This window comes from Mycetomoellerius zeteki, unplaced genomic scaffold (assembly GCF_001594055.1).
Source record: "Mycetomoellerius zeteki isolate Tzet28-1 unplaced genomic scaffold, Tzet1.0 scaffold124, whole genome shotgun sequence".
In the NCBI taxonomy this organism is placed as follows: Eukaryota; Metazoa; Arthropoda; class Insecta; order Hymenoptera; family Formicidae; genus Mycetomoellerius; species Mycetomoellerius zeteki.
Genome location: NW_017256169.1, coordinates 1,235,682 through 1,262,254, shown reverse-complemented (window position 1 = coordinate 1,262,254; position 26,573 = coordinate 1,235,682). Strand labels below are relative to the sequence as shown.

The 26,573-nt window shown below is 35.0% G+C and overlaps 1 protein-coding gene across 2 annotated transcripts; it reads right to left on the bottom strand.

The window, feature by feature from the left end:
* On the bottom strand, positions 1 to 11,788 carry verm (LDLa and CE4_CDA_like_1 domain-containing protein vermiform). 2 transcript variants are annotated; one of them, XM_018461642.1, is made up of 6 exons: positions 11,695 to 11,788; positions 10,673 to 10,805; positions 8,821 to 8,951; positions 3,005 to 3,154; positions 1,738 to 2,660; positions 1 to 1,069 (listed from the first exon to the last, which is right to left on the bottom strand). In XM_018461642.1, the coding sequence occupies exons 1-6, from the start codon at positions 11,741 to 11,743 to the stop codon at positions 836 to 838; spliced, it is 1,620 nt and encodes a 539-aa protein (XP_018317144.1). In that variant the 5' UTR covers positions 11,744 to 11,788; the 3' UTR covers positions 1 to 835. The 2 variants fall into 2 exon arrangements, with proteins under 2 accessions (XP_018317144.1, XP_018317145.1); XM_018461643.1 differs by lacking the exon at positions 8,821 to 8,951 and adding an exon at positions 8,633 to 8,745.
* Positions 11,789 to 26,573: the final 14,785 nt, after the last annotated feature.

The window sequence follows — 26,573 nt, the reverse complement described above, 5'->3', positions numbered from 1 at the left end:
ACATATAATTTTTATTTCGAAATATTATAAGGATACTAAAAATTATATACTTAGAATGTCGCGCGTCGCTTAAATTCTACAGAGTACATGTTCAGAGAGGCACGGGATGGTATGTTCAACTTTTCATCTTTAGCTTCATCGGCCGCGAGGCTCAGTTATCGTTCCGTCTACAAGTGTCTCTAGAAAGCAACGAGTACGAGAATTGGGAGGGCAAGGATCCGGTGATTATGTACAAGTGGGAAGTCTCCGAGATTATCTCGTTCTCGTCGAGCATCAATTTTCGAGAATCGCATCTCAAGACGTGCAGGATCGCCGCTCTTGTCACGCGAGCAGGAAGGAGACGAGCTTTTTCCCCGCGATCATACGCGATGGCGTTTCTTCACGAGAAATCGATCAGTCCTCGCGACCGTATGCAGCGATATGCGTTTTACCGATCTTAATTTGCATAAATAATAATAATTATAGTCGAGTCGAAGAATCAAGAGTCAAGAGAAACCGGGCGCGGTACGTTTCCCCTTGCAAAAGCAGAGGCGTTTCGCTCCACTTTAATATTAGTTATTATGGCCATGATCTTCAAGTAGCCAAGGTGACACTTTCTAATCGTGATAAAACGATTCCGAGATCTCGTCCAAAATTTCGCGCCTCAACGCGCCCATCGCCCGATTGCTTTCTCCGTATCTTTCAGAGCCGCGCCCTCGTTCCGATCGGTTCGTCGTGGTCAATTACCACGTCTTATCCGACGTGATTCCCAGTCTTACCGGAAAAATTATCTCTGATAATCCGATTGCGCGATCGGCTGACGCGTCGGCGCGTCGTTCGTTTCGCTGATGATGGATCATTTTCTCGCGGAGAAGCCGTCGCCGGTCGGGTCCAACAGCCATGGATAGTTATTAGGGCACTCCATGCAGGTGAAAAGACGCAGAGTCTCTCCGGGTAACTCTCTGGTCGTCAGAGGGCAAGCATTGGGCAACGAACAGTAGGGCAAACCCTTCTCGTCACAGGTCTCCTTCCAGTCCTGGAAATCTCTAAGCGCGGAGAGCTCAGTGGGCTGCTGCATCCATTTAATTACCTGGAGAACAAACGGGATTTAAAACTTCTACTCTTTAATGTATGAATACATTAACGATTATTACACGGACAATTTGCAAAGTATCTAAAAATTTAGGGAGATAAAGGCATCAGAAAATAACTTCTACAGCACAGACTTCCAAAAAATATCCTAAAGACTTTCAGAAGATATTTTCTAGGACGTTTCTCAGATAAAGTGTATTGTGTGGAATACATCTTGCACTAATTAATAATTATGAAATGATATTATAAAATAATGGAAAACGAAGTTCCGGTGAAATGATTGAAATGAATTACCTAACAATGAATTACCTAATAATAAGTTTTTAAGCTATGATGTACCAAAGACTTGTGCTCATAGAGCACCTTTATGACATTTTTGTTTTGGCCATATTATAAACTACATTACATATATGAAAACTAATTTATTTCATTCAATTTTTCATATAGTAATTTTTTTGGGACCATCAAAATAATTATGTTTGAAATTCAAGCATGATGAGCAATGCTAAAAAAATTTTTTGATATTCTAGCAATCAGCTTTACATAATTACTTTCATAATCCGACAAAATTATTTTCAGATTTGTATTTACCTAAATTTTTAGATACTTCCGTAAAACGTATAAAACCGTTCTCTCCCTGCAAAAAATACAAGCTCGATTTCTTACCTGAACCATAGTGACGAAGTACACGTCACTCCTAGCGATCATTTCCTCGATGAACTTGATCAGCTCATCCTTGTATTCTTTCTTACTCTTCAACCAGGACGCATGGAAGTGCAAACCGAGAGGCGCTCGGTTGCTATTGAAGTGCCTGTTAAAGTTGTGTCTGAGCAGACGAGCGAACTGCTCGCCAGTCTGGATGTTGGAACAAGAGTCAACCATGTGACAACCTGGCAAGGACTCATCGAAGGTGGGATCGTCTCTGCGGTCCAGCTCGTTCATCACCATCTCCCAAACTGGATGCGACCTCGACGGGCAGTTGCCACCGTTGCCGTTGCACCTGTGGGGCATCCTGAAGTACAACGTGTATGGCCAAATTGGCACACGTCCCAGAGACGCAGTGATGGAGGCGTCATATACGAAGAACTGATCGGCCATCATCTCGAACTGCTTGTTACCACCGACTCTAAGGTAAGGGGCCCGCACACCAATGATGGAGCCATCGGTGATGTTGGCGAAACGTTCGATGATCAGCCTGGCACCAGCCATCTCTGCCAGCCAGTCGTCGTACGAACCCTGGCTCCAATATTGTGGATCTTCCTTGTGCGTCAATGAAAACACTGCGATCTCATGGCCGCGTCGATGAAGATCCTGCACCGCTGAATAGTTGGTGTACTTGTGAGAAACGAAGAATGTACCGCGGATCTGGCAGCCATTCGGATTCTGACGTTGCCCGTTAAAGACCTCATCGTAGAGATCGATATTGTCTACATTCACAGCGCCATTGAAAGTAATCGTAATCATCTGCGGCACTTGCTGGGGATCGATGTTGCCGGGTATACGGGTGCCGTCGGCTGAACAGTAGCAGTCAGGTAGGACACATTGCGTGGGATCACAATCTGGAGCGCGGTTGGGATCGGTTTCCACGGCTATAAAGTAAATATATTTCTAATAACATGTATACTGATTTTTAAAATATTAAAAGAATTTCTTTACTTAAATCGAATTAATTAACTCAAAGAGCCACTGGAGAAAAAGTCTGGCAGTAGCTATCAAATATATATATTTTGTTCTCAGTTATACGTGACAAGCCGTCTCGATACTGAAGTTATCAAAGACATTCTTATACATCTACTTTGATACTTTAACATTTATGTTTGATGTTTCTATTTTTACACAATGCGATTATAATTCAAATCTGGGATCGGCTCATGTTAACATCGGTAGGTGAACGTAGTTCACCTAGTAATCGGCAGTACGTTGCAACACTTACTGCAGGCGTTCTCGTCGGACTCGTCCTTGCAGTCGGGCTTGCCATTACAGAACAGCTCCTTGTCGACGCACTCACCGTTACCGCACGACAATTTTCCCTCCGGGCAAACGGGTTCGTCGGTCTTGAGGATGGGCAAGACCTTACGCGGCTCTGTAAAAATGCAATCTCTGTTAGACCGCGCAAAGCTCATCTGCTAATTGACTACCATTCGAGATATCGAACAGAAATCCATCGAACATCAATAGAAAGACCATAGAATGCCCAGTACGAGAAAATATTTATTGCACTTTTAATCAATTTGTAATGTAAATCAATTATATAGTTACTACAACGTAAATTAATTAATTATCGTAAATCAGTAAATTATAACTTTAATTTACGGAAAACAAATTCTTTTTATTGATAATTGGTTTAAAGTTAATTTCGTTAATTAATAAATGTTATTAATAGATAAAAGATCTTGTAGTAGTCTTGTAATAATTTTACGACCAATTACCGACTATCGTATGAGATCGTTATCGTTATCGCGCTCCATATATAATTTACGAAGAACTAGACTAGTGGTGCAATCAAGGCAATTAAGATCTCATAATAGGCACTTTATGACTAGCTACTGAATATTATATGAAATTCTCACTGCTGTTGGCGCTCTAAGTAATTCACGTGACCAGCTACAGGTGTAATCAAGGCCCGAATGTCATTTTTCCCCATTTATTTACACGCAGCAGCGTAGGAACCGTGTATCGTTTTATATAATAGATTTGCAATACAGAGATGCAAAATAAAACTGTTAAGCTGGGAGAGGTTGTGCTGAATTAATTCGTGCCACCCAATTTCCACAGTCTACCTCGTCACCTTAGCGAGCAGTAACATATTAAATCTCTACTCTAGATATTTTTTAACACGCGGTGGCGTAATATATATACAGGTAGCTCAAAGATTTTGAGCTTTTAGAATTCTTCCGGAGTAGAGATCTTATATCAGAGTTTAGCCACGAGCGATTTTGTCAAAATCTTACGAAAGAGAAAGATATATATTGTATATACATATGTACATTTGTCCTTGATATATGTATATACTATCTCACTTTTACTTACACTGTTTCACTCTATAACTTTAATTAAGATATAAAATGAGATGGTATAAGTAGAGTGCGATATATATATATATATAGTATATACGGGAGAAATTATATATGTCTTTCTCTCTCGTAGAATTTTGATAAAATAACTCGTGGCCGAACTCTGATATAAGACCTTTATTCCAGAGAAGAGAACGTCTTAACCCTTCATTACTCATATGGGCTGTCTAGGACACCCTCACCTTAAATTCGAATATGAGTGTCATTTATACTCATTATATGTATTTAGTACAAATTGCTCATACAGACTTCGAACGTCTTAAAGACATACACAAGACAACCAGAAGACGTCCTTCAGATAAAGTATGACGTCTAAGTATTACACAATGTAAAAAAAGATTAATATTAATCTTTATTTAAAGGATGTATAAAATATCATCAATCTTTATTTAATTATAAATCACTAACGAGAATAATAGAAATTGAAATATAATGTTGTGATGTCAGAAACACTTCACGCAAGCAATTAAGTTAAAAAACCACATGAGTAATACAGGATTAATAGCACTCGTTCCTACGCTACTACTCTCCGAGTTTTTTTCTTATTTCAATCCTCCGTCGGCTTTCGTCTCGTCTCGTTTGTCATCCCCTTTTATTTTCACCCTGCAGTCTTTTTCTACATTTGCCGTTGACTACAAAATGCACAATTTGTCGGTCGGTCAACGTTCTGCTCAGAGCTTCCCATTTCATTCTCTACGAAAGGGTATACATATTTACGTCTCGTCCTGCAACCACTTTACCGGTTCTCGCAGGAAGACTATTTATCTTTCGCTCGATGGCGAAACTCCAAAGATAAACTTTGACTCGGCATTTGTCTGCCTCGTCGACTGGCAGCGGTGCACGCAAGCCGTTATTCGTGTGTATGAGACAATGAGAGAGGAAAAAAGAAAGAGAGAAAGTAAAAAAAATGAGTTTTAGAAATGTGATAGTGCGAGCGAAATCATAAAGGAGCGAGAATAACTGTTGTGAAATTAAATTAGAGTGTAAAAGCAGCATGGGCATGAGGAATTTGGCATGTTTGGCAATGTCGCGATTTTCAGGATTAATTGATGAACGTGATGAAGACATTGAATAACATATTCTCTTTTTGTTATTTTTTTGCATTCGTGAAGACTCGATTTGTCATGTCACCTTTCGTGATCTCCTATTTGGAAATCGATGGTTCTTATGCCTGCACCTTTTAGCTTAGCTGCCATTTGTAATCGAAAGAAAGTATGCGACATCCTGTTTACCGATCGACAGCTGAGACAAATTAAAATTACGGAAATAAACATGAAAAAGCATCACATTATCATTTCCCGTCGTCTGACGATCGTGAGAAAGAAGAAGTCTCTCTTATGCCCGTTTCTACCATTGTAGTTTAATTTTAATCTTGGTTTAATTTGTTCTTGATCCCTTTCTAGTCCCAAGAATTAGAAAAAGATGAAGAGCAAGTTGAACCGAGATTAAAATTAATCTACATTGATAGAAACGGGTATTAATGAGATTAACGATTAGATTGATCGAACGTTTCGAGACTTCAGTAGTAAAAGCGAGCCAGTAGCCGTCTGGCCCGAGTAGCTGAGGAGGTACTCCTATAAGGAGGCCAGATCGCCGAAGCGAAACCGATCTGGATGTAGAGAGAAAGATCGGCGAACGAATACGTGCAATCTCGTACCTGGAGCGAATTAGGGGGAGAAGGGGGAGCGCTAAATGTTAGAAAATCATTGCGTGCCAATGTTGACTCGTACTGCAGAAAGATCGTGACATTTGAAATTTCATCAGCGGCGGTAACGTATAATGCAAAATACTTGAATCTCAATTATGTTTTGCTAATGTGCATTAATTTTAATTTTTTAGTATTTATCTAACAACTGCGCTTGAAATATTAGAATTAATTTATCTAACACAAAGTTCGTATTCAACGGAATGAGAATCGAACGCAGCGGTGCGTTCAACGTTAAATGGAATTACGTTTTGAAACATCGGTGCAAAAATCACAATTATCTCCGAAGTAGAGAGATTATCAGTGGGAGAGTTGCAACACGTGATTTTATGCACAAACGTTTTTGCGCAAACGTTGCTTTCCTTCCTGCGATCTTTCATAACGGAAATCACTTAGCACGAGATTCGCTTACTCAGTAACTGACTTCGAACGCTGTCATTCAAAAGTAAGTACCTCTAAGCCACTAAACGTGATATATCTTATATATATATATATATATACACGATAAGTATTTCGCTACCGGTTATCGCCGTTCACAAGAGGGAACAGTGTCGTAACGCGGAAGTCTAATAGTCTTCCGCGTGCAAACTGGCACGCAACATAGTGTTAACGATTTAACGACATACCGACGTTAAGCCGACAGCAAGTCCAATAAAAAGATCCAGAAATTGGACGAAACCACAAGAATCAAATATCTCATTAAACTTCACTTAACTCAAATGCGGAATTAGCGTGAGCTGAAATTGCCTTCCGTAAAAAGAGAGATTCTTTAGCAAAAGGAATTCTCAATGAGATTGTAAATCAGAAAAGAAAAGTTAATTGATACATGTATATTTAATAGCCATCCTTTAAATAATCGAAACGAGGTCGGAAAACTATTAGTTAAACCAGAACGGAATCGAGAACACTGATCTCTTCGTCCAACTCCGTTGGAAAGTGCAGTTTTGTTAGTCGTATGAGCGGTGAGTCGTGGAAATTGCATGAGAAAAATACGGGAGAGATAGTTTTGAGGATTCGAAACCGGGTTAGTCGTTCGCGAGGCCCGATGTTTTCACGACCATAGCGTCTCTGAAGTGTTCGTCTCACTCGAATCGAACAAGGCCCCGCTGAGTTGGCACTTTCGCTGAAAATCGAAACCAGTCCCGATCAAGACTCACCGCGAGCCTCAGGACGAAAGTGGTCTGGCGAGAAACGTCTCTCGAAAGTATCAGGACCTGAGCATTTTCGATCGTTAATCGCTCTCTGCCTGAAAGTACAAATCTCTTCCCTCGTTTCCCCTCTCGCGATCAATCTCATGTTGAATCCCATCGTCATGTTAATGCGCGCTTTCCGGTTTAATGGCATCACGCGTCGTTGGAAAGTTTCGCATAGTTGGCTTTTTCGAACCATGTCGTTTACGTAACGAAAACGATTGCGCAATATTCCGTATCGCGATTAAAAGAAGCGACTTCTTGCTTGTTAATTGGGTAACGATCTTATTCGAAACTACAAATTGCGATCGATAGCGGAAACTTTCAAACGAATTGGGAAAAAGACCTCGCACTAATCATATGGAAAAAGTTTTAGTCAAATTGACTAATACTAATGTTTTGTAACTAATAAGATGCTGATTAAAAGTTTTCGTAAAAAACACAACCATAAAAAATAAGCAGATTTCGCTGTAGTACTTCAAACTTGTTGTTTTGGATCTACTTGTATTGAAAAGTATCTTTATCTATACAGTACACAGTTTTTTTTAAACATTTACAGTTAAACACATGTATGTAAAGTGTCCCATAAAGACCGTAACAATCATAAAGGTAGATTCCTGAGCTCATTTTGAGACGAAAGTTCTAATACCAAACTATCAAGGTTATAACAGTTTTTTAATTATAAGCAATTAAAGTTAATGAATACTATTTAAAATTTGTACATTTAGGTGTGGTATTACGCAAAATATTAAAAGAGAAATTAATTATCGCCTCTTGTGTTAAAATATTGATATAAAGATTACACTTGCAAAGATAAAATTATCGATGATTCTAATTATTATAAAAAATGATCATAGTTTCCACATTTTGATACGAGAACGTTTCAAAATAATTTTAGGAATCTCCCTTAAACATTAGTTACGGTCTTTACGGGACATTCTGTATAACCATACAGTGTGTTCATTATCGAAAGGTTTATGTTACACAATTTGTGTATGTGTGTGTATGTATGTGTGTGTGTGTGTGTGTGTGTGTGTGTGTGTGTGCACGCAGGGTGATGTAGATGTATAGGTATGTATGTATCTGTGTCGTTGGATATTCCATTAATATGCTTGACATTATCACATATAGGCAACGATATCTATAAATGTATTACATAGTACAAAAAACAACTTGTGTACTATAGATAAAAATACTTTTCTATCCGATTAAACCCAAAATAACAACTTTTAAATAATATTACAGCAAAATTTGTCTATTTTTTTATGATTGTGATTATTAAAAGACTTTTAATTAGCATCTCATAAGCTAAAAAAATGTCACAGTTTCAGACAATTTGACTTTTTCGTTATATGATTAATGCAAGGTCCTTTGACTTCCAATGGTATCTCTACTTCTTTTTCATTTAATATCTCCCGATGAGCATTCAGAGACGTTCAGGGTCGCTGCGCATCGTAGGGAACTGCGTAAGGTGCGTGAAAACGATCATGCGTTAGTTCTAATGATGCGAACGGTGCGTGCTACGTTGCGAGTCTACGAGGGAATCGGCGATTTAACCGGCAAAATTGGCCATCGCCGATTCTCCGACTTACTCTCGAGCTTGTCACAGTTGGTGACTTTGCCCTTCCAATCGCAGGTCTGTTTGTCCAAGTCAAAGGCCAATCCGCTGGGACACGTGATTTGCTTCAGGCCGGACCTTGTACACCTGCCGGAACCGGAACAGAAAACAAAGGGTGCCTGCGTGAGTCTAATTAAGGAAAAAGACGTGACGTTTGCTTACTCTCGAGCTGATCGCAATTCTTCACATTCGTCTTCCAGTCGCAGGTCTGCCGCTCGATGTCAAACGCGAGACCCGTGGGACATCGCACCGTCGCCAGCCTGATTACTCCAATCTCGCTGGCTTTGTCGCACCTAAGATCATTCTCATATCGAAAATCTTTTCCCTTTAGAGTCCCTCGGGCAAGAGTCTAACCAACTTCGATAGTGTCAGACAATGCTCAAATATGAGCAAAAAATATATTCTTATAGTAGTTATAGTCAAAGATATGTAAATTTTATAATTTTGTAATTTTATAACTTTACTATTAAATATATAATTATCATTTTTATTATTTTAATTTCTGTTAAAATTTTTTTCATTCAATTTCCATGTTATTAAATGGAAAATTCCGATTCTACCATCATTGATCACAGATTCAAGTTAATCAATTTGTAACAAGAAATAATATCTGGCCAGACTTGCTTGAGGGACTCTATTTTCCACGCACATTTAACGGTCTCTCAAGAACGCGGTAAGTAATTTCAAATTTCGCTTCGTTTCGCGAAATAGTTAAACACGCAATACAATAGAGACGAAACAATGTGTTTACAATAAACAAGTATAAGGGCATTGCCATATTATAAACTGGCACTATGCGTGAGCCATTGTTGTGATGGAATATAACCGAGTAACATAGCGTTTATGCGCTTCTATTGTATTCCGTTAATATGATTTTATGTTTTAATGATACTCTCGTGAATGAAAGTCGTTGAATAAATGAAGGAACGATGATTGCTGCATTAGAAATACGATAAAGGAAAGTCACTCGTGTCGATAAAAAAATATCAAATGGCAAGTGAAATGTTAAACTGATCTCGAAGTTGCATCTACCGGATCGCCTTGAGACCTGGAAAATTTTGATCGAGGCATTCCTGATCAGTCACATCCTGGATCAATGATTAAACCGTTAACGTTATTTTTATCAACCATAACTTATCATCATCTGCATTCCGGGATGTATTTATTATACATTCTGTCAAAACCGGACGCCCTTGAGATTTACATTCTCTGTCATGGCGAACGAAAGATGTAAAAATCAAATAAGGGAAAGAATCCTATTTTTCGTCAAAAACGGATCTTGATGCTTAATAATGTAAATTTTTGCATAAGAATTATCAAGTACCAACATCTGCTTTGTGGTCAAAAATAGGATTCTTTCCCTTACATGATTTAAACCCAATTGCATCAACATTACTTTGATTTTCTGCGAGGCTTAAAACTATCTGTCTTTGTCTTTCTTTCGACTTTAAAACGAAACAGAGAGAATTTTAAGTCTCGCTTAAAAATCAAAGTAACATTGGTGTAATCTTAGAGATATAAAATGTAGCATGCATCTCGCTTCCTGCATCTTTTAACGATAATTTTAGCAAAGCTCTTTTGAATGTGTGTGCGTAAAAGTAAGCACATTAGGATTATATTAGCGAGATTAGAACCGGCGCGTGATCCAGGGAAAGTACAGCGATTGAGTCTGACGAGTCTGCTTCCTGGCGACCGGTAAAGTCAGTGATATAAGACGAGATACAGGCGGAAGTGAGTCAGCGAGCTAGCTTTTTTATTTAAAACCCGATTCACCTTGCGCGTGATTCCATTCACTCGCTGTAAATTAAATGCATTATATAAGGCGGTATAATTAGAATGATATAAAGCGCGGAGGTAGCTCGCCGCGACGTTCTCCAAGTTCTTGGAAACCGGTGCCTAAATTTTTAATTTCTGTATGAAATAGCGTAGAGAGAGAGGTTTATATAATATTATTCTGCTCGGAACGTTGAAGTGGGATCCGATCCTGTATTCATGGAATAGTACGACGGCTTACCTCACGACATCGCGACAGTCTCCTTCAACGCTCAAGCGAAAGTATTCGTCGCCCGGCCTGTCCTGGCAAAGTTCTTCTGCGTTTGCGTCAACCCCGTCGGCACCTTCCTCATCTTGCGCTCTGACCTGTGTCCCTGAAGGCAGAATATGATTTATTAATTAATAATGCTCATTTTGCATTGTGTGAGTCACACAATTAACTTTCTATTAAATTCAATTTATATTTTCTTCGCGTGACAGTCACAACGCGTTTAATAATTACTAAATCTTCTAGAAATTTTATACAAAATACAGAATTTAATAATAAGTATATATTCTTGTATAAAAAAGAGTCATCTTACTTTTTATATATAGCTTAAATTTTTTTAAATCCTTATAATTATTTCCGTAGAGATGATAATGTCATGAGGGTTGTAGAGTAAAAATTAAGATCAATCGATGTGATCAAAGGCGGACTTCAATTGAATGTGACATTTTGCACAGGGACAAAGCGGAGGTGAATTCGATTAATCGTTGAAAATGTCACGATCGGTTCACGACACGATCGTGCGCTTCGCGATCGCGAATCGAAGGAGGGGTCGATGAACTCCGATAGAAGTAGAAAGTCTTGAAAATGTCAGGGCAACGGGGGAGGGGAAAGCGACAGTGGTTCTCCAAAGTAGGTTTTATCTCTCTCTCTCTCTCTCTCTCTCTCTCTCTCTCTCTCTCTCTCTCCCTCATGTACACTGCCAACATCGATTTCAAAGATTCTCTCTTATCTATATTTACAACTTCAATTTTTAAATATCTACTAACAATATTTCCTTTTCCATGGGATATTCAAACTCTTAACGTTTTTTGAACAACATTAATATCTCACGACTTCGGGCAATTGCTCCATTAAGTTTGACATATATACTATAAATTGAAATTTAAAAATTGAACTCTTTGGTGACTATAAATGGTACCAAATAGACATCGGAATCGCAACACAAGGAATTTTCGTACGGTTAAATCGTAAGATTATTGATAGATTGCACTTACCGACGAGTAGACACAAGGATCCCAGCAGAAATATCAACTTCGGCGACATCGTCGTCGTCGTCAGGACAGAGAACGTCTGGACAAGCCGCGCCCTCTCCGCCCCTCTATATGTGCACCACCACTCCTTCCCTCTTCATCCTGGGACTTTCACCTTCCGGATCGTGCTGCCACCTTTCAAGTGGGCATCAAGAAAGAAGCGATGTCCTGTTTATCAGAGAAGACGAAAAGTGGACGAATAGTTGAGTTCTACTATCACTGGAAATTTAGCTGCAAAAATTATTACATGCATGATAATCGTTACAATGTTATAATAGTATATACAAAGATCTATTTTATTGAAGTAAAATCTAAAAATGTAGACAGATACAAATCTGAAAATAATTTTGTTGGACCATCAAAATATTAAATAATTCTATAGACAACTTCAAGCATAACTTAAACAGTCTCGACATTCTAATAATCGTCTTGAACATCCTACAGAATTATTTTGATAGTCAAACAAAATTATTTTCAGATCTAGCTAAATTTTTAGATACTTCAGCAAAATCATTCTATCAATGTGATTATTACGTTAACATTTTTCTTCGCCTGACATCGACAAAGAAAGACATAAACGTAGCGTAATCTTTAAACCTATATATATAGGCCCATATTTAAAAAGTATTTTTATTTTTGAAATTCTATAATATATACAATAAAAATATTTTATATTTTATATTTGTATTAGAAACAGTCTGTTCAAGTTCTTGTTCAAGTTCCTGTTCAAGTTAATGTATTGTGTTAAATTTAATGTGTATGAAGAAATATGATTGCTTACAAATTGTGTCAGTGTTACATTTTTTATATTAATTTTTTATATAATGCTTGCGTTACCTTCTTACATATTCATTTTATGTTAAATTTAACACAAATTTTCCAATTGTATATGTAATGTGAACTATAATTGCTAAATACGCTCTAACATTTTTAAGCGCGTTCTGAATACGAGCTATAATCTCTAAAACGAAGACAAAATGGAAATCTAGGATTTAGAGAGATAGGACGCGGGTTGAGTGTGGGATAGAATACAGAATTAATCGTTTGCACTCGGGTCCTATTTTCTACCTGGCTTCATTATTTATTCTTCATTTTTGCGCCACCGACCTGCCCGACGTACAAACCATTTTTAACTCGGTGGATCTCTAGATTAGGAGGCTTTTTCCTCGGACAAAAATCGCATCAGGAATGCTACACGGCAGACTCTTTGAATTTATGATGTTGTTTTGCGTATCTAAGAGAATTAAAAGATTTAGCACTTAAATCCCTAAGAGTTTTATATTTAAATATCGATTAGTACAACGAAAATAAGCTTTTCAGTACAAGTGTGTCACTATATCCATTATTCAAGGTCCAAGCCGTGACTTTGATCACCGCACATCGAGAAGTGAAAACGAAATCTTTTACGAAGCTTCTTTTTATGATCCTCATGAAAATAGTATCCTGTCCTGAAAGCGATGTCGCGAATGAAGCCTTGCACTCATAAACCTGAGAAAGTGTCACTCGCGCCGCCGTTACTTTCATCGAGAATCGCACTTGACGTTGCACTTAAGTGCTATTTCAAGGCACAGTATCAAGGAGTATCAGGATATTCACAAAGTAAACTGAACGTATAGCCCCCATTAAGAGGAACGCGTTATGGACGCCCAAAGAGAGTTCCGCTTGAAAACGGAACATCCGCGCGTGGGAAGAGGAAAGTTATTCGAACAAGAGAGATATAATTTGAGATGTAACGTTCGTGCGTATATATATGTGACTGCGGAATCGCTCGCAGCGTACTGGGAAATTAACTGCCTGCTCGCTTCTCTGTGAAATCGTTAATGTTTTAATCCCTTTAAGTACATAACTGCGAGATGAATCCTTCCGGAAGAGCAGTATTACTTGCATGTGCAGCGAGGCGTGGCGAATTTTTCGCGTATCGAGAGGCGTTTAACCTTTTGGCGAAATCTATTGGCACGTTTCCAAAAACGCATTTTGTCGAAACAATGTAGCATTAGAATAGAATTTGCGAGTTATATTTTAACATGAGAGGGACGGTCACATAAATATACACTGAAAAAGAAATTTGCAAATTTTAAATAAATATTTACTCCAATAGTACTAACGAAATATTTATTTATAGTAAATAAATATTTATTCGAAATAAAACAGTTATGTTTAAATCGAATAAATATATGTTTACATTTAGTAAATATTTCGTTAGTACTATCGGAGTAAATATTTATTTAAAACCTGCAAATTTTTTTTGTGTATATATCCTTTTTCTACCGATATCAAATCGCCATATTATTTTAATGAACGCATCCTCGTGGTTCTTGGCGAGATGATGGTAATCTCGGATGACCAATAAATTTGCGGTTTATGCAGCAAAGGTTATCTGTGTCGTTGCGGGCGAAGTAACATCGCAATACGCATATTATTACACGAGGCATTTGCATCATACGGCGAAAGACGTTTATTCCAAATTCAGGTTACGAGCGTACCGTGTGACACGTGCAAAAGAATATAGATCTTCTTCAATGTTGAAGAAAAAAAGACAGAATTATACGTAGGCCGGTATATCGATGTCACGAAGGTGACACAAAACCACATAATAAGAAACTCGCTCCGGTACGAAAAATCTTGCTTTCTGCTTGAGAATTGTTGAGTTGAGCGTTTGACTTGTGATATCACAATTACGTTATGCAATGTTAAGAATTCAATTCACACGAATAATTATGATACTGCAATGAGCCATAAAAAGCGTTATCATTATAAACGATTAAAATTTGCATGGAAACAACATTAATCCACATTGTAAAAAGGATGTGTAAAATCACATAAATAATGTGAATAAAAAAAAATTATACAATTTATATAATTAATATATATATAAACTGCGTATTTTTCTAAAAATTAGTACTTTACCTCTAATTGCATAAATATATCTTTAAACGGAAAAGTACACTAACAAATATATTTTATCACTTTTATGTAAATACACAAATTTTTATAATATTATACATAACATAATACCACACATATTATATTTGCACTTTTACTTTGAAAAACTAGAAGCATCAAGTAATTAATTATAACATTTGTATACAATTTTTTTAAAGATACAACTTTACATGCTTTCTAAAGATGTTAAAGTATATTTAAGAATTACTTAATAATTTTTATATATTTGTTAAAGTGATAAAAATTAACCTGGAATATGAATGACCCATCGTAGTAAAGGATCAGAAAATATCGTGTGTACTAAGAATTAATCGCGTTCTCAATTAAAAATTGAAATCCTTAGTACAATGATTTATGATTATAAATTCTGGCCTAAGTGTATACATTTCGGCGAAGCTTTCCTCGGTATTGTGACACGGGAGGACCCAATGGCATTTCTAAATAAGCGCTCGCGAGTCGAGTCGAGTCCTTGGCGAGATGCACGCATCGAGATGCCGACGGGGGCACACGTTCACCACCGTACGTGTAATAAATAAATGGGGAATAACGCAGGAAACCAGTTTTCGTTGTATTCGCGATGCGCGTACGGTGTGTGTCGACCTCTCCATTCCGTTCCTCCCCCTTTCTTCAACGCGCTCCGTTGTTGCGGTGTTCTAGGTGAGCCCGAACGCGTATTCTCGTTATCCTCATGATCGACCTCATCTTTTACTGCGTCAAGCGGAGCGACCGGTTGCCGAGTAAAAGCGGTTGGCCGGTTAAAAATTATTCCGACTGCTCGGATACACATTCGCCGCTGTTCTAGGTCACGCCGTGGAGCAGTCGCATTAACTGTACATCGCGTTCGTTGTTACAAATTCAAAGGCCGGCATTACTTTCGATGCCGATTTACCGCTTATACTCCGCTGGTCGCTGCTCAAACGGATTCTACGGATTTATGAACATGTGTTACTCTTCTTCTTTCCTTTTTTAAATTTCCTCAATGGAGGGAGGATTGACTCTAAAATCCATTATCTCCTAGTATCTCCTAGTATCCGAAAGCTTATTCAGCCAATACCTACATGGAAAGAATAGTTTTGTTGATGTATTTAAAAATTTAGTTACATAAAGATCTGAAAATAATTTTGTCGGACCATCAAAATAATTCTGTAGAACGCGAGGGGGTAACCACTTAATGTAATCTTGGGACAGAGTCTTTGAAATCATTATAAAATTCATATGAAATCTCTATGTATAATCCGATAATTACATATGCAATCACGAGAAATCATTGTATAATATTAAATAAAATCATATATTTTGCCAAATGACTTCATATGTAGCGAAAAAAATTATTTATAATCAGATTAAATCATATGAAATTGTGTAATCTGTGGGACAATATTTCAACTAGTGGTTACCCCTTCAGTAGAATGCTTAAACGTTGATGACAATAAATAGTAGTTAATAATTTAACATTCTAATAACCAGTTTACACCAGAAGTTTTTTATTCACTAATGACTAAAAAGACAAGTGAATAAATTATTATATAGATAAAAAGATGATATTATATTATCCCATTTACATTTTATACAATAACTTGGTCAATAAACGATATTTAAAACTTATCGATTACATTCGCCAAAGTATTGTTCAATCGATTCTAGACTCAAACTTATGAAACATTTATTACTTGGGACACTATTTGTAAAAATGTTACGACACTGCAAAATATCTCGAAGAAAAACACGGATGCTAATGTGACCTTCCACAAAAATAGATTTTAAAAATTGATTTTAAAAAAACAATATTTGATTATATAAATTAACAAAAAAGTAAAATATTGCAGAATTAATGTATGCAAATGCATATATATACAAATAACTCCTTTCGCCCCAGCGAGAAATGACTCATCAAATTGACGTCAATTTGATGTTAAAGTTAACGAAATTTCATCGAATCGAAATATATTCATTGCCAGACTCTTAAACAAGCAAATTATACAGTTTTTGTTGGGTCATCAATATTTCATAATTTCAATATCGATTTAAAATTATTTCGATTCCCTTCGAAAACAAAACTTTTAAAAAGGAAATTATTATCTTTGTGTATTAATCATTATGTTTTATTATGCGCATATAGACTATTCAGTACTAAAAATCTGTAATACGTATAAAATAAACTGTAGATTAATAGTAGAGCTACAATCGATTTTCGAAATTAATGAGAATCTCGAAAAAGCTAGAGTGTCAGCATTCAATACTCTCAAGGGGCCATGTTAACAAAACGTCATGCTAATGACTACTCTGGCTTTTAGTTCACTGGATCTAAATGTATAAACTAATCATATCAAAGAATTTTATAACAGTTGCAAAACTGCTTTTTTTTACTGAACGCAGCCATTGTTTGCATAATTTGTAATGTATAGATCCAAATAAAATATTAAATAACAAACAACATATATATATACTTTAATATTCTCTCAAATATATATATATATTCTCAAATATATATATATATATTTGTATAATAATACGTTCAAGTTTAAGAAAAATGAAGAGGTATGTTGATTGAATGCTAAACTGTACTTTAAAAACATTTCAAAATGCTTGAAAGTAAAAAGTGCGTTATAATAAATGACTATTGTGTATTGGCATATTAACGTCTGGTGTAACAACGAGCTACTGAATAAAAAATTTTATAAATAATCACTAGAATTATAACAGCAGAAATATTAAAAAGGGCTATATATATATACATATATATGTATAATATCTACACTAGCCATATAATGTCACCTTTTCCTCTATCAAAATAAAAAAAGTAATCAAAGATCAAATATTTCATTATTAACTATCTATTATTAATGAAATATCAGTCCAAAGCACATAATTGTTGAAAATTCAAAAAATTTCAGAATCCTGTCTTTTATACAAGTAATATAATGTTAATCTAAAACGTAGAAACAGATAATAATGACCACTCTTCTAGTGTGAGTGTGCTACATAATTATTTTAATGTCCAAACAAATTATTTTCAGATCTGTATCCAGTTAATTTTTTAAGTGCTTCAGTAAAACCGTTCTTTCTGTGTAGTGAACACAGTGTTTCTCTAAGTTTTGTAAGACCAAAAGAAACATTTCGATTGGGTACCATAAATATCGCGACGTTCGAACTTCTAAACTCCTCACCGATTGCAAAACGCGGATCATTCGAAGTGAGAAAAGACCAGGCGACGAGAAAATTTTCATTACCTCGTCTAGGACGGCCGCGGGGGTCGCGATAAATGTCAAATGCCAATCGACATTTCGAAGCCTCTTCTCTACGGAGACGCCGCCGTCTTTGACGGTGCAATGAACTGTAGCTTTTCTCCACTTGTTCCCCACCCACCTATCTTTCATCGACTGTTTTTACATACGCCACGTTCTCATTCGCTCTCTCCTTGAACTACTGTGAATCCCTCGGATAGTCTCGACGCGGGTTCACCTTCGACTCCTCGGATGCTCCCAGAAAGATCTTAAGACATCGCTCAAAGAAACAACGAAGAATATCAATTGAAGAACGATTCTTGTCTTTTTACATTAGTTTTTGCATAAAGCTGCCTCAATTATTGCATTAGAAACGCAATAATTATCTCTGTAGATGCGATAAGCATCGTTGTTTAGATTGCGCGTGTAAGTTGCAAGATTGCAATTGATGAAATGTATATCTAGCAATTACAATTCGATATCTTATGAGATAAATAGGAATTAACCATGATGAGAGAGAGAGAGAGAGAGAAAGAGGGAGAAAAATGTGTTGGTAGAGAACTACAAATTGTGAGATAGTTTTAAAGGACTTTTTGCGAATCGCGAAAAGTTCTTTTTAAACTCTCCAAACATCATAAATATTAATTATTAATAAATTTGATGAATCATATAGCATCTGACAACACCTCGCTATACACCAATTAATAATGACATATTTTCATCTTATAAATATATTATGCATTAATCTTTCCCTTGAAATGCAATTTATAACGAATATTTACCTTTCTAAATTGAGACGTATGAAATTCTTAATGATTGAATCTTCAAACCTGTCGCAGAAGTTTTTTTTCATATTTTCTAGTAAGAACAATTTTTATCGTTAAATATCTCTCACTTTGTTCCGCAAGATTATCGTCGCTTTTAACTGTTAATATTTCCAATTTTCTAATCTTCTGATTTTCCGTTTAATCCTATTCCTCTCTCTCTACATGCACACAACTGAAGAATTAATTTCTGAATGTTGTTTACATATCTATCCAATATGACCTAAAAACTACGTTTTTCAAAAATTTTCGCGCATATAAATATTTGAAAATGTCTTGTTATATTTCTTTATAAAGTTCTGAAATGTTTCCATTTTTAAATCTATTTTCCATCAATTTTCAATCTTACACTTAGCAAAAATTAAAAAAAAATCGTAAAGCTTATATAAGTATTAGTTATCTTATTAAATTTTCGTAGTAATATGGCATTTCAAATAACTGTTCAGAATCTTCAAAACAGATTAGCAATCCATGAAATTTAATTCGACAATGTCGTAACGATTTAATGATCTCACGAGAAATTCTGGTCTTCGGTATCTTCCTAATTTATAATCTTAAAACCTGTTGAATATTGTTCAAATTATTCAAATTAACACTGTTTCGTATAAATTAGAGTATATTAGGAAACGAAAGTTTCACGCGTTTGGAATATAAATATAATTCCAATTTATTTCGTTAAAAATTTACACATACCTTTTTTAATCATAATTTTTTATCTATTTTATTATATATGAGATGTATATATTATATATTTATACATAAGCAGAAAAATTAGTATTAAATTTAATACATCGAAACGGTACTTTCTCGATTTAAAATTAACTTAAAACAGGATGAATGTAAAATAACACAAATATTATGTAAAAAATTATCACAAAAATGTAACATTAACATAATTTGTAAACAATCATTTCTTTATTAAAATTCTTTATTAAAATTAACATTTATATATATTAAATTAACATGCTGCACAATAAATTTAACATTTTCGCTTATTCATAAATTGTGTTATTATAACATTAAGAAATGTTATATTAACTTAATACAAAATATTGAAATAACGCAATTACGTTATGTTAAATTAATACCTAAATATATTAAAAATTCAACACAAAATTTTAACAAGGACTTGAGTGGACCGTTTCTAACGGAAATATAAAATGCTTCTTCCTGTATATAATCAAAGTTACAAAATGTATAATAAATTAATGAATTTAAACAAACGTGATGCTTTCCAAATTAGCCCAACAGATCCGAAAAGTCGACCATCTCGCGATGTCGGAATAACTGATGGACAATAACCTGTTCACGGTCAAGGTGAAAATCACGTCGTCCCTGGTATGCGTCGATCATATAAACAAGCCCTCTTCCGCTACGTGATTGGAAATCAATCGATCAAATCATGCTTTAATCTACGATCATCGATCTGACCTGATTTATCCTGGAATATCGGTTACATGCAAAACGATCCGAGTTTCTTTTTCACTACATTTTTATACATCATGTGAAACAATTCAGTTCACGTTGAACACAGACACGCAAAATCGTATTATTGCGTTTATTTATAAAATTAAATCTTTCAATGCAAGCAACATGATGTAAAATTAATCTTCTCGTATAATTTGAAAGATCTAAAATCTAAAACATAGGAGCATGCGCCAATGTGAAAATAATGCGTACACAAAAAATTGCAATTTCATTGTGTTGCTGCATAAAAACGATGAACAAAAATCTACCGTGTAATAAATCGATGAAAACAGTAGCTTTCTGACCGTTTGACGTTCTCATTCGATACACATTGCAAAATGTATAATGATGTAATTGTTACGAAATAAGGTCGCGGAATGTTCGCACCGCGACTCGCTACGTGCGAAATCTATTTTGCAGCTAGGTACAACCGTGTGCAAGCATGCAATTACACGTAATACATAATGGTCGAAGTCGAAGGCGAAAACGCAAAGTCTGCGACGCGGCGCGGCGCGATTTCTCCTGAGAAGTTTTCCTGTCGACGGAGAATCCGGCTTTGTTCGACTTAACGACGGCATGGCAGCGCGACGAGGATGGCAGATGCCGTCGGTTTATTTCTATGAGAAATAAAAAAAACCACCATAAACGCCGATCGAAAGGTAGAGACATGGCCACAGCGGCCACAAGGGCGTGACAGAAAAACGAGGGAGACGTCGCTGCATTCCCGATGCACTTAAGTAGGCGCGCATAATTATGCGCATCTCGTATTTCGAAATGCTTCTCTCCTCGCCGTTATGCGCTGCTGTGCGGCTCGCCTTATCCAGACTTTCCCATCGAAGACACCAACGCTTTCCGACGAGGAAAAAGGCGAAGGCGTAGTAATCGGGTCATCTATTCGCGAAGTGTCAAAACTATCGGTAATAACGAAAACATTTTTCCAATAAATCCTCATGAGATTAAACGTTAATTCTTCCCGTGTTTTTGAATTAAATATATTATATATACAATATATATACACTATATACAGTATAGATACAGAATATATAAATATAATAATAAACAAGCATTTGATACCAGAAACGTTACTGTGTCTCTGATAACACCTATACGGAAAGAACGAGTTTGCGCTGAAGTATCTAAAAATTTAACTAAACACAGACTTGAAAATAATTTTATTAAACCATCAAAATAATAATAATAATAATAATAACTTTATTGAGTGCAGGGATTTACAGGGAATAATATCTAATAATAATAACAATATTATTATAATAATATAATATTGGAGATATCCAGTTGTGCATGCGATAAATATAGCAATAGATATAGGCAGTTAAGTAGTTGACTTAATCCCTTAATCAGATTTGATTTTATTTGAACAAAGTTAAAAAAATTTGTAATTCCATTCATGCGTACTTTAATAAGTAATTCATATTAAACAATTAATTTTTTCAAAATTGATTATTGTTCCAACATGTACATTATTATGTATATCAGATCTCAGATAACGTCGATAGAACTAAATAATTTCAACGGATAATGTCTTCACACACACACACACACACACAAATTTGATGTACATACAATGTACGTAAACTTGAAGGGATTAAAACCATTCTTGAGCGTACATATATGCAAATTATTGAAAATAAATACATATAATAAGAAACAGATGCATTAACATACAGTAATTAAAGTTATAAATAGATAGGAAAAATATAAAAATTTAATCAGAAAATAACGTAACATGATATAATTATTTAGAATATACGTACAGAATAGCCATGAATTAGAGTAAACATTAAATATGAAAACACTTAATTACAAAGCATGCAATTCAATTAAATTATAAAACAATGTAAAAACGAGTTATATTTAAACGAAATGTAGAAAACTGAGGCAGAGAACAAGTAGCAGATAGGAGAGCATTAAAAAATTATGTAGAAAACTCAAGCATGATGAGCAATGTTGTAAAAAATTTTGACATTCTGGCAAGCAGCTGAGCGTCCTATATAATTATTTTGACAATTCAATAAAATTACTTTAGATCTGAATTTAATTAAATTTATAAATACACACACACACACACACACACACACACACACACACACCTTTAGCAAAACCAAATGCACTGCTGAAATAAATCGCGTATATGGAACGGATTATATGAGCCTTTTAAATACAAAATCTTAATTAAATTTCTTAGAATATAAGGAAGACTGTACATATATGGTTGAATTATTTCTCGTTCGAATAGGCAACTTAATGGTAAAATCATTGCACAGGAATGAAAGCGGTTTACCTTGTGACAGCAATCTTCCGCCTCGCTTCTCGATCGACGAAAAAGCTATTAAAAGCTATTAAACATTAATATGTAAAATATTTTTTATCGAAGAAAAAAGAGAGGATTAGTATATTATATAAAGTTTCCTCTTTCTCCCACTTTCTTTCGTAACGCAAAAATCTAAAGTTTTCGAAAGAGAAAATTTTTTGTCGCAAGAGGATGATTTATCAGCCATAAAAATTTGATTTCAAGAATAATTTTAAAAAAAAAACGAAATAAATTAGATAATTATTTTACCAAAAAATAAATGAGAAAAAGAAACATCATCGAGAAAAGTACACTTTTATACATACGCAAACTATAGGTGAAAAAAGTTTTAAAAAAATTTTTTCCCAAAATAGTCTACTCGAATGCGTCATTGATAATGTATATCGACGATTGCGATCTTAATGTATGCAGAAAGCGTGCATTATGGGAACAGTTCAACGAGAACGACGGAATGAATTATTGGTCGCTTCCGCGTAAAATCTTATCCGAACCGACAGCGGAATTTATTCTCTCATCGGCGTCCTATTAAATAGAAAACTTTATGCAGAGATTAACTCTCGTGGCGCGTCGCGCCCATAATTGCTAGCCTGGAGCTAATATCACTAGTCACATTCGCGAAGGAGTTAATTAAGAAGATGGTATTAAGAAGAATTACGTTTACGCGGTGTCCTGAAACACATATGTAGCTGTTTCCTCCTGTGACAATGAAATGTTAAAATTTTTAGTCCTCTTTAAAAAAAACAAATTGGTTATTATCTGCAATATTTCTTTAAATCACTCGTCAGGTATCTCAATATTAATGAAATTTTAATTAACGTTGGAAGATTATAGAACACCGCGTATACACAAGACGCGAAATAATCCATCGGGGATTATTTCTTTTCCGACGCCGTAAACTTTCAGAAAGAGAATCGCGAGAGAGAAATTCTGTTTGGAAAGGTACGTCGGCCGATCTGTTCCGTAGGTGAGAAGGAAGGTGGTTCACCTTGCACAAACAGCCTTCCGTTATTTACCGTAATCGCTCCACGGCCAGTGGCGCTATTGATTCCCTTCGGCGGTTAGAATGCGTTAGAATGCGCCAATACGTGGCGCTTTCTTCGAATTGTTAGTCGAATTTGTCATACGCTGAGAATTTGTTTCTTTTAATTTTTCTGTCATTCACTCGAAGGACACAACCGTATTAGGTGTAAGCATGCATGCACTGCGTGCTATTCTATCAGCCACTATTGCGATGATGAAGTCTAATGAATCGAGGCTTACGTTGCCATGCAGAGAAACAATTATGACATAAATTTGGGCCGATGAAAATAAATATAATTAAATAAGAAAAATCCTATGTTCGATCAAAGAGGATCTTAGTGCTTAAATATTTCTGTGTAAATTTATATACATATCTGATTCTACAAATTGTTGAAATCTTTTTCGGTTTTAAAACGCTATGAGCAGAACTAGAAAAGTAATATTACTTATTAAATTAACAAATTTGTATCTAGTTAAATTTTTAGATATTTCAACAAAACCGTTCTTTCTATGTATGCTTCACTTTATAGACTTTCATAAAAAATAATAAAGAATAATCAGAAGCTGAAAATAATAATTAATAATTTGTCTAATTAATGAGTATAAACCTAATAGATTATTACACGAAAAGGGCGCTGAAGAAAATTTAACTATATACAAATTTGTAAATAATTTTGTTAGGCCAGAAAAATAATTCTATAGAAAGCTTAAACGTTGATGACAATGCTGTAAAAAGTTTGATGTTCTAATAATCAATTTTGACATCCTTATATAATTATTTAGATGATCCAATAAAATTTTCTTTAAATCTATCTAGCTAAATTTTTACTATCTAGATACTTCAGCAAAACCGTTCTTTGTGTATACAATTGATGTCAATTTTGTTCGGCGCTTTGTTTCGTGTATTGCTTCTTTATGCGACTCACGTGTCAACCGAACGTTTATTATGCACCGAGTCATTTCGAGACAAAGAAGAATAGCGTTTAAGGAAACTTTGCTACGTGGCAGGTTAAATGGAGTTTTCGAAAATATATATTGTCGCCGGCCATTATATATCGTTTGTTGCACAAGAAATATTAGCTGCGGCCCTTGGAACGTGCGTTGTGTGCACTTTTTCGCGGCAAAAAGAAACTAAAAAAAGTCACTAGAAGAAACAGTTGTACGATTCGAAGAAAGTTCATATAGCGACCCAAATTTTATGATCCACCTTTCTAAATTGACCTCTAGATTATATTGCCAATGTGTCGACAGGACCGGCTTATGCTATTACATTTTTACACATCTTCAGTTTGAAAACAAGATGAGTTCCTGACATATCGGATTTTATATCAAACGAAAAACAAGAGAGGAAGAATGTCCAGAATATTAATAGAATGGCTAAAGGTTCTTGGCTTTAATTTCGCTGCAAGATACCTTATGTCGATCCTATATGACATTTTTCCTTGTGCAATAAATTCATAAAAGTAATTCTAAGTAATTGAGGGAAAAAAGTCAAGCCTTTATTTATCTCGTAATCTTCTCTTTCTTTCTTTATATTATTTTGTATATTACAAAATATTACAACATATTTTATATCTCTATAAATTAACAATTAATTTCTCTCTTCTTTTATTAACTATGTTTGTTTTAAAAGTAATTAAAATAATTTAATGCTGCACATAAAAATGAAGTAAAAATTATAAATTCTATCAAAAGCATAATTATTTATTTTGAATTAAAGATTTCTTTACTCTAATAAATAACAATTTTAATCTAAATTTTTTATGCTTAAATACTTTAAAAATATTAATTATAATTATTAATTATAAATGCTTAAAATTTATTATACATGAATAATAATTTTTACGTAAGGAAAAAACAATTAATTTTCACATAACTGCGTGCAAAAATATTTCATACTAATATATTGCATTCGTTTTTCATTACGCCGTCAGTTTAATGCTGGAAAATCATATTTCATGGAAAATAACCCGTAATCGTATATCTTCAACGTCGTTTGTGTAAACGCGTCACGACCATACTCACAGATCGTTTATCTATAAGGAAGCTATCGATTGTCACGATCAAACAGTCATCATAGATCGCGATTTACTTGATTTCCCGGAAATCTACCATGGATCGCTTCAAGTTATTCCTGCACATTTCTCCATGAGATCCACGTAACTTTACTACCGCTTATTACGTCTCGCTCGGCGACGTGCAACGATATGCGACGCCCATACTTATTATTAGATTACGCCTAAGATTGTTCGTTTTCTTCACTATTGTGAAGATATACTGTAGAACCTTGATTATCTTTAATGTGAATCGGCCCCAGATCAAATAATCGCGGAAGTTGAATAATAAAAATTATATTTTATTTTAATAAAATGTAATATATCTTTTTTATATAAAAGAATATTTATATTATTTTAATTATATCTTTTTTAACTTATTTTAATTATATCCTTAATAGAAAAAATAATTTTGCCGAAGTATTTAAAAATTCAGCTAACTACAGATCTGAAAATATATAATTTTGTTTGACCATCAAAATAATTATGTAGAAATCTTAAGCATGATGAGTAATACTACAAAAAGTGATGACATTCTAGCAGCCAATTTGAATGTCCTAATCAATTTAATGATTCAACAAAATTATTTTCAGATCTATATTTAGCAAAATTTTTAGACATTTCAGCAAAACTGATCTTTCCATGTATATAACTGTTTATTTATAACTTTGTATGTACGTAACTGTTCTTTCCATGTATCAACTACATTCTTCCTGAAATCTTAATAAAATGAAACAATTCTTTGATACATTGTGAAACGGATACAGCGTTTATATATGAGAGCGTTGCACATTCAAAACTGATTGAACTGACTGAAATAAAGCACTCGATAACGAAATCTAATAATCCGGCGGTCGGATAATACGACATTGGTTAATCCTGATTCCACTATCCACGTTGATTAGAACTGATTTTGATACGCAAGCTGCAACAAGTCGACTCGTGACTTCACTTAATAAGAAAATCATCTTTTTAATCA

Bases quoted from the DNA above. Each gene is read 5' to 3' on its own strand.
- verm (XM_018461642.1), bottom strand. From the start codon at position 11,743: ATGTCGCCGAAGTTGATATTTCTGCTGGGATCCTTGTGTCTACTCGTC. The intron at 3,155-8,820 runs GTAAGCAAACGT...GCATTTTTACAG, and splicing joins GAATTGCGATCAGCTCGAGA to AGCCGCGTAAGGTCTTGCCC. The intron at 2,661-3,004 runs GTAAGTGTTGCA...TTTACTTTATAG, and splicing joins GTCCGACGAGAACGCCTGCA to CCGTGGAAACCGATCCCAAC.